Genomic DNA, 13,004 nt, shown 5'->3' on the forward strand with positions numbered 1-13,004 from the left:
GAGGAACTATTAGCAACTAGAAAGGCAAATCTTATTTAGTCTTTTATGTCGGAAAATTTTCGAATAAAACTCAGTCAAAGCCAACTGGAAAACATCAATAGGAAAGGAAGCATTATTTGCCTAAAATTGACAATTTTTTACCAAAAGCATACGTAAACAGCACAGAAAACCATCCCTGTGAGGCACGAATTTAACATATTTCCCACAAACAAAACAATAAATGATTATAATGCAGAAAAAAATATATAAAAATAGCCAAATAATGACATATTTGTGAAATTGTTGCGCGTGATGCATAACCAAATCACTCTCAAAACTTCAAGTTTGATGCGCGCCACCTAACGACGTCCAAAAAATTTTGAAAAATCACACATCTTTTTTGTCACAAATGGCCACTTTTCCGCACTATCCAACTTAATATTTAGAAAATAATTTTTTTCCGACACATTTTAGTGTGTAGCCTAGTTTATAGAGACGAAGTCCGATACCCAAGTGCAACGAAATTTTCGGAAATGGTATGGAAGGGAATCACCGTCCCGACCAACTATTCGAGTTTAGTATACGTCATTTATGAAAACAGGTAGTGTTCTCTTAAAATAGGGGATATGTCGCCCATCTGTTTCAGATGAAAACCTAGACGAAGTACGACAGGCGTCTGCAAGGAGTCTGAAAAATCTACGTACGGCGGCCACTGAATTGGAAATGCCAGAGGTTATGTCTTTATGCCTACAAGATGCAGCTGTTTTAGGCACTAAAGCATACGGACAAACCTCAGCGCTAACAGTTTGCAATGGATATGCTAGCCAAGATTGATGTAAACAGTAACGTTTTGAAAAGATTTGTTTCTCAGATGACGTGTATTAGGAAGCAAAACTTTATGAGTTATCTTGTCACATGTTCAAAACCATTTATTATTATCTTGTATAGTTTTAAAGTATTTAAGGCTAAAGTTATAAAGACCGAAAGATCGAATATATATGATTCGACTTCTGTATGTATTGCATTTCTCTAATAAATCCGGATAAAAGCCTATGGCAGACTATCAGTATGCCAGACAGCTTTTAAATCGTGTTATGTATACTTCAAAAATCGGCTTCAGCCTGACTAAATTCGAGTTCGTTACATCTTCATTCAAGTAGCTTTTCAACTTCCTTACAATATTAAATCAGCATCAAAAATTGTATCCCGATACGGCGGCGCTAACAGTTCGGCTATGTGGGAACACAATAAAATCTCTACCTAAACTGAGAGGTGAGAAAACAAATACCTTCAGAATTCCTGACTTTTTGTTTAAGGAAATCTTCAAGTTCGGAAGAAAGACTTAATTTATACAGAACTACAAATATTAATAATAAAGGTAATTAATTTGATGTACCATGTTCCTTAAATTAAGGAAAGGAACGTTCTGTATGCACGGATTATTTTCAAGTAGCCTTGTTAATGCAATCAACAGTACCGGCAAGATAAAAGTGCAATACCTGATTCGATTTCCATACTCGTAGGACGGGCATTCCTGCAATAATGGAATTGGGATCATCTTCTGCAGCACTGTTCACCGTATCATTGGCTCCAATAACAAGAACCAAGTCAGTTTCCGGAAAATCGTCATTAATCTCTTCCATTTCTAACACAATATCATACGGAACACCAGCTTCTGCTAGAAGAACGTTCAACTGACCTGGCATTCGCCCTGGAATTACAAACAAGATTATATTATATACAGCTTGACAATGTTTTCGAAAAAAGTACTACGAAAACATTACGAAACATTAACTATATGCACAAGCATAGTTTACTGTTAGTAATACTAATGCATGTAGCAAACTATGTACTTAGGTAAGATGCTTTCATTCAGTATTTAGATAAGGACAGATATATTATAAACATAATGCATTTTTTGTGTAATCTAACTTATTAAATATACGAATTTATCTAACTTTTGTTAAGTTTCAAACGTTTGAAGCTGATAATTTCGGTAACTCTTATCTTTCTCGCCTTCATCAAAGTGAATGTGTTGGGAAATTGGAGGTACTACAAAAGGTAATAATAAATAAATAATAAATGGGGTACTTCTTTCTTAATGAAAGGGAAAATTTATCCTTAATCATGCAGAAATTTTAAGTCTTGTGGTTTCAGTACTCCATCTCACTCTGTCACCTTTGTTTGCGTTTTTTTTTTTTGTTGCCAAATTTCGCATTGTTGAATGATTATACAGTACTTGTAAAATTGTAAATACACATTATATTAATAGTTATTTTATTTTTGTAAAAATTACATAATTCCATTGTAAGTTAATAAAGCTTTCTATATTTATGTAATTCCTTATCTTAATTCTACCTCGTCGTACTGAGAGCTAGAGTTATAGTACTATGTAATAGATTCAAATATGCTCCTTTTCGCACCAAGACCAGCTCATGCAGAATATATCAACTATATTATGTTTTTGCTACAGTAAACTATTTTATAGAAATGAAGTTGATCATCTCACCTCTATCGGTTTTTTTTTTTTTTTTTTTTTTAATTCTTGTCTTTCATGTTGCGTTTGGTCATCGCATCACATTTTCACTTATCTTATATATTAGTAAATTGATTTGTTACATCATTTTCAGTACCGAAATTGTACGAAACATGGATCCACAATAGGGTTGCCATTCGTCCCGGAAAATCCGGGACCCTCACGGAATCGAGATTGCGTCCTGGCGTCCCGAAAATATTTCTCGGGCCGATTAAATGTCCCGGATTTCAGCGAAGAAGGAAGAAAGGGAATATTATAATTTGCTTTTCTTCACAGGATTAGGTATACAATTATTCTCTTCAACTTCTGAGTATGTCAAAAGTTGAAAACTTGAATTGGCAATAAGTTAACGGTAAGAAAAAAAGTGTGCAAGGAAGCATCATACCTTGAATGAGCTAAAATAGACTCTGAAAGCCACGAAACAAAACAGATCCTGGGAGATTAAAAAAACAGGGGGGGAGGATAATCAAATGAAATCTATAGTTTTACGTCCCATGGTTATGCCGGTTAGGCTAAAGGAAACGGTGATGATGAGAGATGAGTGAAATGGTGGAATGAAGAAAGTGGGAAGAAACGGGAGAACCCCGAGAAAACCCACGAACACGGTGTTTGTCCACCACAAAGTCCACACGGCGCGAGCTGGGATCGAACCAGGGACCCCAAGCACCGGAGGTGAACGCTCTACCACTGGGCCCCCGCGGGGATAATTATCTGCTTACGTTTGCTTAACTAGGGAGGAAGGAGGTCTACTAAAATGACTAAAGATGTGATTATGTAATACTTGAACAACTCTATTTACTGGAAGAAAGTAAATTAGTATATAACATTTTTAAACATTTCAAAGATTCTCGTAATTTAGTAGCATCCCGCATTTTCATTTTTGAAATATGGCAACCCTATTCCACATCTTCACGTGGAATCCAAACCACTGTAACTCGAACCCATCTATCATGCGCCGAGGATGTGTATGTTGACCTTACAGCCATAAAACATGATCTGGAACTTCATAGACACCAACTGTCCTCGTTTACAAAGTAGTGTACTCAGTGATTCTTTTGGTATTAATGAGACGCCTAAAATTATATCTAAGATTATCTATTACGGTTTACGATGCTTTCATTAATCTAAATGATAAAACTCGGGAACAAGGACAATTTAGTTCTGTTGTATAATTGGACTCGTTTTTATTTTGTTCGCATTTGATATTTGGTCTAGGAATTAATTCGTGCGGTTTTTAATAAAAATTGAAGCTTTATTTCAAAAACAAAGTAAATGAATACGTTAACAAAAATATTGTCCATCGCTAGCCACTACTTTCTCCCATCTTTCAGGCAATTTACGGATTCCGTGTCGAAAGAATTCCTCATCTTTTGACGCAATCTAATCAAAGATCCATTTTTCGATATTTTCTGAAGAAGTGAACCGCTGTCCAATCAAATCGTTATTCATGCAATCGATCAAGTAGTAGTCAGACGGAGCAGTGTCTGGTGAATATCGCGGGTGGAGTAACACTTTCCATCCGACATTTTCCAAATAGGTTTTGCGACATGTGGGCGAGCGTTATCATCTTGATAAATAAGTTTATTATGCCTGTTATTCCATTCTGGTCGTTTTCAGGCCAGAGCTTGCTTCAAACGCATTAATTGTTGTCGATAGCGGTGTCCATTAATAGTTTCACCAAGTTTCAGAAGTTCATAGTACACCACACGTTTCAAATCCCACCATATTGTAAGGATCCCCACGTTGCCGTACCAGGCAACCACGTGTGAACTACATGTGTTGATAATAAACACAAACAAACAGACGACGTTCCCGAAGAGGAGTCGATCACCATCGCCATCAATCGGAAGGACGAGTACCCACGATGGAAGCCGACAAGACAGAATAAAAAGGACCTGCACACCTGGACCGACATCAATCTTCACGGATTGATCACAACACCTAAAACCCCTCTCACGACGCTTGGTCACCGAGAGGTACCTATCCTTATACCCACGACGCACGGTCAACGGGTTCCTATCCTCTTTCTCACGACGCACGGTCACCGAGAAAGAGAAACCTAATCTACACCCCTCTCACGACGCACGGTCACCGAGAGTACCTAAACCCCAAAGCCCACGACGCTTGGTCACCGGGCTCCTATCTAATCTCACCTAAATATTAGAGGAATTTCTTACTATAATTTGTGTACATAAAACTTTTGTAATAAAAAGGTGAAGGGAAAAGTCCAAATCCCGAGTACATTATTTGCTCTACCCGAGAAATCTTTACATGGTAGATGCGTCGGCGTCTATTTACAGACATTAAAAGGACTTTCCTACGGGGCGCTTTTTTTATTAACGAAAACACGGACTTAGAAACTTTTTACAATACAGTGTAAGTAAAAGCAGGATCATATAAAAGATAGTATCCGTATTCTCATAAATACTTTCATTACTCTTAACGGTAGATTGATTCGTTACAGGCTGGCAGGTATTTATGCCGACAACTAGATCTGGGAAAAATACATATAAAGAAGGCGATAACAATATGGCAGAATCAGGCTCCCGTATACCTCTTAATATTCCTCACTTAACTAGATATTCTGGTCACAGTACTGACGATCCCGATCGATTTTTCATGCTGTTTGATCATCTGGCTTTACTTCAGGCTTGGACCCCCGAAAAGAAGAAAGAAATTCTTCCTATGTATCTACAGGACGTAGCTCTTGACTTTGTCTTACAATTGCAAAATCTGAATCAATTCGACACAATAAATTACGAACAGCTGAAAACCAAATTAATTTCTCTGTCCCGCCCAAATATACCAGCGTATAAGGCGGAATTAGAAATTTTTCAAATTCAACAAAACGAAAATGAATCAGTCGATTCATATTTCTTAAGGAAATTGAGGGCTATCAGACAGCTGATGCCAGAGGCTTCAGAGGAACAGAAAATTCATTTTCTTTCGTTAGGACTACAACGAAATTTGCTGCAAAAGATAGCGTTGGAATCCTTTCCAACAATCCAGCGGCTGCAGGAACGACTCCACGAACTGGAAAAAGCTCAAGATCTCATGCAAAAGAGGAATTATGTAGAATTGTCACAGGCAATTCGTTCTTTAATCGGCCAACCTAACCGCCCCTCACCACTCCCTTTGTACGACCATTATAGCCAAACGAATTCTAATTCATGCATGCCAACCTATGCACAACAGCCAACTTCTACTGTGCATCACACCCAACCTGCTCCTAGTTATTCGCAATCGTTACCTTCTGCACCTCCATCGCAGAATATCTTCCCTCCTCAGTCAACTTCCTCTGCACCAGAAGTTTCGAATCCGCACCCCCACCATAGTCAAAACCCGCCCTCACAACCTCCTCACACGGACCTTACCAAATTAGCAAATCAAATGGCCGAGTTATCGTTAATGGTAGCACAGAACGCCATGAAGTCTAATTATAGGCGTAACAACGGACGAAAAGCGGATGCGAAGAATAGCAATAAAGGAAATAACGGTGGTAGAAAAAGGAACAATTTTGTAAAGGGCGACAAAATATCAGTCTGCTCAATTTGTTACAAGAAGAACCATGGAGCATCTACCTGTTGGAATAATCCAAAAAATTCCAACCAGGGAAACGCCTAGATGGGCTCGCAGGCCAAAGTCAAGCCTCGCGGGCCATTTCCGAAAAGTCGGCGCGGGCCACACAGACACCACCACAATTAAGATGTGTTGGCATTCAAGAAGAGCAGGCAACAGCGAAAACTCTTAAGGACACGAACGCCAAATTTTTCACCCAGACGACCAATAATAAACATCGTGAACATGTTAGATTGGGAATAGAAAATAATAAACTGTTACTCAATATTCATGTAAATACAAACAGTCTACCAGCTATAATAGACACTGGTTCTAGTCTTAGTCTATGGTCAAGACGGGACGTACCCCCAAAGTGTACGCTAATACCATTTCAAACTCGTATCAAGGGCATTGCCAACAAAGTTCTAACTTTAAAAGAAATAGCTTTAATTAAATTTAAAATTGGCAACACTACTTTCTCACATTACTTCCGCATCATAGATGCTGACTTTAATCCGATTTTTGGGAATGACATTCTCACAAGACTTTTCTCTCAAATAGACTTGGAGAATAAATCTATATCATTATACAGAAAACCTAGGAAACCTACGTTTCCAATAGAAAAGCAAGAATCGGAAGAAATGTCACGAGACACTACGCACTCTCTGCACTTGCAAAGGAATGCAAACGTCATCACAGCAAGTAAAGTTACGATACCAGCGAAATCACATTTCTTCTTTCCTGTATCGATTCAAAGAGAAACAATTCATGACGCTGCATTTTACATTACTCCTTTGCAATCATTATTAGACCGATACGGCTTACAGGCAATGACCATGAGAGTACCGAGTAACGACCTCACATTACTCATTTCCAATCCCACGTCACGAATAATAACATTAAATAAAGGTACACCAGTGGCGTATACAGAGGAGGGCGTGGAAGAATTTTCATTTACAATAGAAGAAGACGAAAAGAAAGCGCATCAATTTCGTACTCAAGAAGAGATAAAGGAAAGATTAAGGCAAACTGCTAAATCTTTTAACATTAACCTTTTTGACATAAATCCAGATTTACCAGAATACCAGCGAATAGCTGTAACCAATTTATTGTATAAATACAGGGATGTGTTTTCATACAGCCCAGAGGATATAGGCTATTTTAGAGGATATGAACACAAAATTCGTATAGATAAAAGTGCGTCATTCCATCACCGTTCCCCACCAATTCCATTAGGGATAAGAGATCAAATTGATAAGCAGATACAACAGCTGTTAGATGCAAAAATCATAACGGAGACACAGACTAGTAATTTCTCCTCACCATTAATTGCAATTAAAAAACCAAACAGTTCAGATTTCAGGCTTGTGTTGAATCTCCAGGCATGCAATGTTTATACGAAATACCTAAGCATACCATTTCAAAATACAGAGGACGTTTTACAGGTTTTAAAAGGGAAAAACCTGATTTCAAGTTTGGATATTTCCCAGTCGTATTTTCAAATAAAATTGCATCCAAAAAGCACTAAATATATGACTTTCGAGGTAAATCATACACGCAAAAGTTATAAATTCCTTAGATGCGTAATGGGTCATTGTTCCTCTTCCCAATCTTTGACTATAGTAATAAAAATGCTACTAGACGGCTTACCTAAACGCATAACCAATTTCGCAGATGACATCGTCATCGGTTCTTATACATGGGAACAACAACTTTCAGATTTGGAGCTTTTATTTCAAAAATTAAGGAAACACGACTTCCGAGCCAACCCCAAGAAGACGCACCTGTTATATACAGAACTACCAGTACTAGGATTCCTTGTATCCGGAGAGAAGATAAGCATCTCACCAAAAATCGCAAAAAAGATCAAGAATTTTAAAAAGCCAACGACCAAACGCATACTTAAGAGCTTTATTGGCCTATGCTCTTATTTACGAAGTCATATCAAGGACTTCACGACCAAGGTAGAACCTTTCCAGCAACTTCTTACCAAAAATGCCAAATTTAAATGGACAGAAAAACATGACGAATTATTTGACAAGTTGAAAGAAGACATTTTGAATGCCCCTTCTCTCTATCATTTCGACGAAAAGCTAGAGATAAGGCTATACACAGATGCATCCTCTCACCAGATTGGAGGGCTATTAGCTTGTTTTGATCCCAAAACTAACGAAGAAAGAATCGTTTCCTATTGTAGCAGACGTCTCACAAAAACTGAGATCAAGAGCTCAGTATGGCAAAAAGAACTGTATGCTATTATATATGCTTTACGCAAATTTAGATATTTTTTACTCAATCGTAAATTTAAATTGTTCACAGACGCAAAATGTCTAACCTCTTTACGTAGTCATCCGGACAGAGTAGGGAAATACACTCGCTATAGACTTTTCTTAGCTGACTATAATTTTGATATCTGTCACATCGAAGGAAAGAAACATCCGGCTGATATCATTAGCCGCTTAGAGCAGAATAGCAGTGATATTTCAGAACCCATGGACCCACATCAGGCAATCGAAGATCTACATGCATACAGATCTAATTCATTAGAAGAACCCATTCTCCAAATAGAATACTCAGGATCTTTGAAGAACTTACGAGAAGAACAGCGTAAGGATGACGCATATGCTGATATTATAACAGTTTTAGAAGGGGGAGAACCGGCAAAAAGTTCCACCACGAGGGCAGCCAAATATTTCCAATTAAAAGACAACATATTGTATCGAACACAAAAACATCCAGAACTTGGGCTACTTCATCTTTTGTGCATCCCGAAAAGCTTGGCAGGACATTGGTTCGAGTCTATTCATAAAGACCCGTCAGCTCCCCATTTTGGGTTTTCTAAGACATATAAGACTGTCCTTAACAAATATTACATGCCAAACATGAAATCATACTTGGCATTCAGAATCAAGAACTGTAGAGAGTGCCAACTCCTGAAAAAACTACCCAGAAAACAACAAGGTGAACTTCTGCATCACCCGATAGGCCATATAGGAGAACGATGGATGTTTGACGGCTTAGGTCCCTATCCGCACGAAGAAGGAAAACCAAAATATGTTTTAGTCGCCATCGAAACAAGTACACGTTATATAGTGACAAAGGCTGTTAATGGGATTACAGCAGATACAATTGAACAATTCTTATTGGAAGAAATCATTCTGAAATTCGGCGCCTTTCGTTTCCTTCATCTGGACAGGCATCCTGTGCACAGAGCGAAGAAACTTCAAAAACTAGCAGAGATATATAACTTTGAATTTAAGTTTTGCCCTGCTTTCAACCATCAAGACATAGGATTAGTCGAAGTTATGAACAAAACACTGCAGAATTCCTTAAAATTTTTCGTCCAACAAAATCACGAAACATGGCCAAAGTTATTACCTCATATTACTTTTGGTTTAAATAGTTTCGCTCAATTAGGAACGAAGAAATCCAGCTTCTTCCTCATGTTTGGATACGAACCCAGGACCATCAGCGATTGCAAACTAAGGATTATCCCTCAGCTACAGCTTGAACGGGACCAACTCGTAAAACTTCGAGAAAAGACACGGCATAACTTACTGAAGGCTCACGAACAACAAAAGAAGTACTTTGATAGAAGACATAAACAACAAACTTTTCACAATGGAGATAAAGTACTCATTTATTTTCCCTTTCGAAGAATTGGAGAGTCATCACAATGGACCGATAGATACTGCGGACCGGCTACAATAATCTCAAAACTAAACAATAATCTCTATCGAGTTCGCATGCCCCATAATTTCAGGGAGAGAGAACAGAATATTTCCATTGACAGGATTAAGCAATTTCATGCCGCCGAAGAATATATATACAATGATAATGATGACGTACGCACCAGCTAGGAAGAAAAAAAAAGAAGATAAGAAGAGAGAGAACCAAGATCATCATCCTCTCAGCAGATATAAACGAGCGACATGCGAAGCGCACTCTTCATGTTTCAGCGGCAAAGAAAAAAAAAAAAGAGACGAAATAAAACATGGAATAGAAGAAAACAAGATACAGCATATGATACAGCTAACTATTTGAAGTGACCAAATCTAGTACCCACCTTAGTATTCAAATCTCAAGCGATCCCTTGTCTTTTTTTCTCACTCTTATAATTCCTAACCAACCTGCATTCTGTCATATAAATAAGCATACATACATACAATTTCCTTCAGTTGTGAACAAAATTGCAAGCCAGCATTTTCTTTCGACTTCGAGCGAACGAACTTCACAAGGCCAGCTCCAACATTTTTATCTTCGCTTCTCCGCTGCGTATCATATAACTGTCACTAACACATTAACCTACATATACAGAGCGTTCAGAAAATCAGGACTTTTGATTGGCAACCTTTCCTCCGCCGTGACTACAATTATCAATGTAATGACTTTAACCGTTCTCTAAGTATGTTTTGTCATCTATTAACTAGCACTAGCCAGAACTAGGCCAATATTAGACACATTTGTATAATAGCGCCATATGACGCGCGAACTTCATAACATATACTGCGGACATTACCATCAGTGACGTAGTTATAACTATTAACTGTAATCATCAGAGCTTCGACAGCCTCTCCTTTGAGGGAGATGACGTGCTATACGGATCCTGCTTAGATTAAGAGGACAAACTGTCAGTGCTCAACTTCAACTTTAAAACTTTTGTGATAATATCTCAAATAGTGATATCAGTGACCAGTGCTTTTTAACTTTGATTTTGTGTTTCAGTGTTATAGTGTTTTCCAGTGTATACTGTGCTCAATATGCGGACTCCACGTGCTGGCACAAACACGAAAAAATAATCCAGTGGCTTATTTTTTTTCTACGCCCCGGGGGTGTAAGGATCCCCACGTTGCCGTACCAGGCAACCACGTGTGAACTACATGTGTTGATAATAAACACAAACAAACAGACGACGTTCCCGAAGAGGAGTCGATCACCATCGCCATCAATCGGAAGGACGAGTACCCACGATGGAAGCCGACAAGACAGAATAAAAAGGACCTGCACACCTGGACCGACATCAATCTTCACGGATTGATCACAACACCTAAAACCCCTCTCACGACGCTTGGTCACCGAGAGGTACCTATCCTTATACCCACGACGCACGGTCAACGGGTTCCTATCCTCTTTCTCACGACGCACGGTCACCGAGAAAGAGAAACCTAATCTACACCCCTCTCACGACGCACGGTCACCGAGAGTACCTAAACCCCAAAGCCCACGACGCTTGGTCACCGGGCTCCTATCTAATCTCACCTAAATATTAGAGGAATTTCTTACTATAATTTGTGTACATAAAACTTTTGTAATAAAAAGGTGAAGGGAAAAGTCCAAATCCCGAGTACATTATTTGCTCTACCCGAGAAATCTTTACAATATATACAGCATAACCTTTGCACAATGAATATCTCGTTTCGGTTGTGAAGGACCTGGTTCACCTTGCTTCACCCAGGCCTTTTTTCGTTTAGGATTCTCGTAATGAATCCACTTCTCATCACCAGTTACGATTCGATGCAAAAATCCCTTCCTTTTCTGTCTTTGAAGCAGCAATTCGCAAACGGTTTTTCTTCTTTCAACGTCTTTCTTTTCAATTCATGTGAAACCCAATAAGACATCTTTTGAATCATTCCTATGGCTTTGAGACGTTTGGAAACTGTTGTTTGCTCAACTCCAAATGCTTCTGCAAGTTCGTCCTGCGTTTGACACGAATCCTGATCAAGCAATGCTCTCAATTCTTCATCTTCAAATTCTTTTGGCTGTCCAAATTGCTTTTGGTCTTCCAAGCTGAAATCACCACCTTTAAACCGTGCAAACCACTTGTGACACGTTCGCTCAGCTAGAGCATGGTCACCAAACACTTCCACTAAAATATGATGACTTGCGGTAGCACTTTTCTTCATGTTAAAGCAATGAAGAATAACTCCCCGCAAAAACACTTTATCAGGCACAAAATGCGCCATTTTCAGGTGAAGAAAAAAATGTTGTTGTTTCCGCTTCAAGCAACTGACATATACTAAACAAGATGCTCAATGACAGTAGTTTTCAACGTATGTTTGGATCAACGAAACTATGGGACAATAAGCTAGCCGCATCTTTTGTAAAACCGCACGAATTAATTCCTAGACCAAATATATTAGATGGGGTTTAGCATCAATTTCAGAAGTAAGGCCAGGGATAAAAGTGCGAGGGAACGCGCGGGGATGCCGTCCCCCACCTCCAAAAATTATGCACGGCGTTCCTCCACTTCCTAAGAAATTACAATGGGCAAAAGTAGGTAGGGGGACGGCGTGACGTCATGCCGCTACCTACCGCCTCCCTACCCTTCCAGATCCACTTTTACCCCTGAACAAGGCTAATATGAGATGCAGCTTACCGAGGAATCCGAACCACATGAACTCCAGCCGAGAATTGAACCCAGATCTCAAGTGCCAAACGAGCGCACGCTATCCACATAGCCACGAGAGATAGAGCTTACAGTTTGATCACAAAAATGATCCGTAACAGTAAGTTAACAATTAAATTACATTTCTAGTTTTACGTCTTATGATTATGCATTTTAGGCTGATGAAGACGGACGATTAATAGAAGTGAGATTATGAACGAATTGGTAGAATGAGAATGTAGAAGGAAATGGGAGAACCTCGAGAAACCTATGGACACGATGTTACGCGTTACAAGCTAACATGGCTTGGGATGAAACCAAAGATCACTAGCATCCGAGATGAACGGTCTCCCAGAGCCATCGTACCCACACAACAATAAATTAGAGCAGGGTTTCTCAACCTAGGGGTCGCGAAGATAAGCTGAAGGGATAAATATAATTAGAATCTAATACAGGAAAATGTTTTTAAATATATTATTTTGAATTTTGTTCTGCTAGGCGTATTTGTATACATAACTATTAAGAACAACAAAAGAATAGGTCTAC

The 13,004-nt window shown here is 38.8% G+C and overlaps 1 protein-coding gene across 4 annotated transcripts in view; it reads right to left on the minus strand.

Annotated features, from left to right (window-relative positions):
* The window catches only part of LOC145693544 (NAD(P) transhydrogenase, mitochondrial-like), a 98,672-nt gene that overhangs the window by 16,527 nt on the left and 69,141 nt on the right, over positions 1-13,004 (minus strand). For all 4 annotated transcript variants that reach the window (XM_081769629.1, XM_081769628.1, XM_081769627.1 and 1 more), the window contains exon 19: positions 1,479-1,690. In XM_081769629.1, the coding sequence (XP_081625755.1) occupies positions 1,479-1,690 (212 nt within the window). The remainder of the gene's footprint in view (positions 1-1,478; positions 1,691-13,004) is intronic.

The sequence above is a fragment of the Thermobia domestica genome, chromosome 8, assembly GCF_964235325.1.
Source record: "Thermobia domestica chromosome 8, izTheDome1.hap1.1, whole genome shotgun sequence".
NCBI lineage: Eukaryota > Metazoa > Arthropoda > Insecta > Zygentoma > Lepismatidae > Thermobia > Thermobia domestica.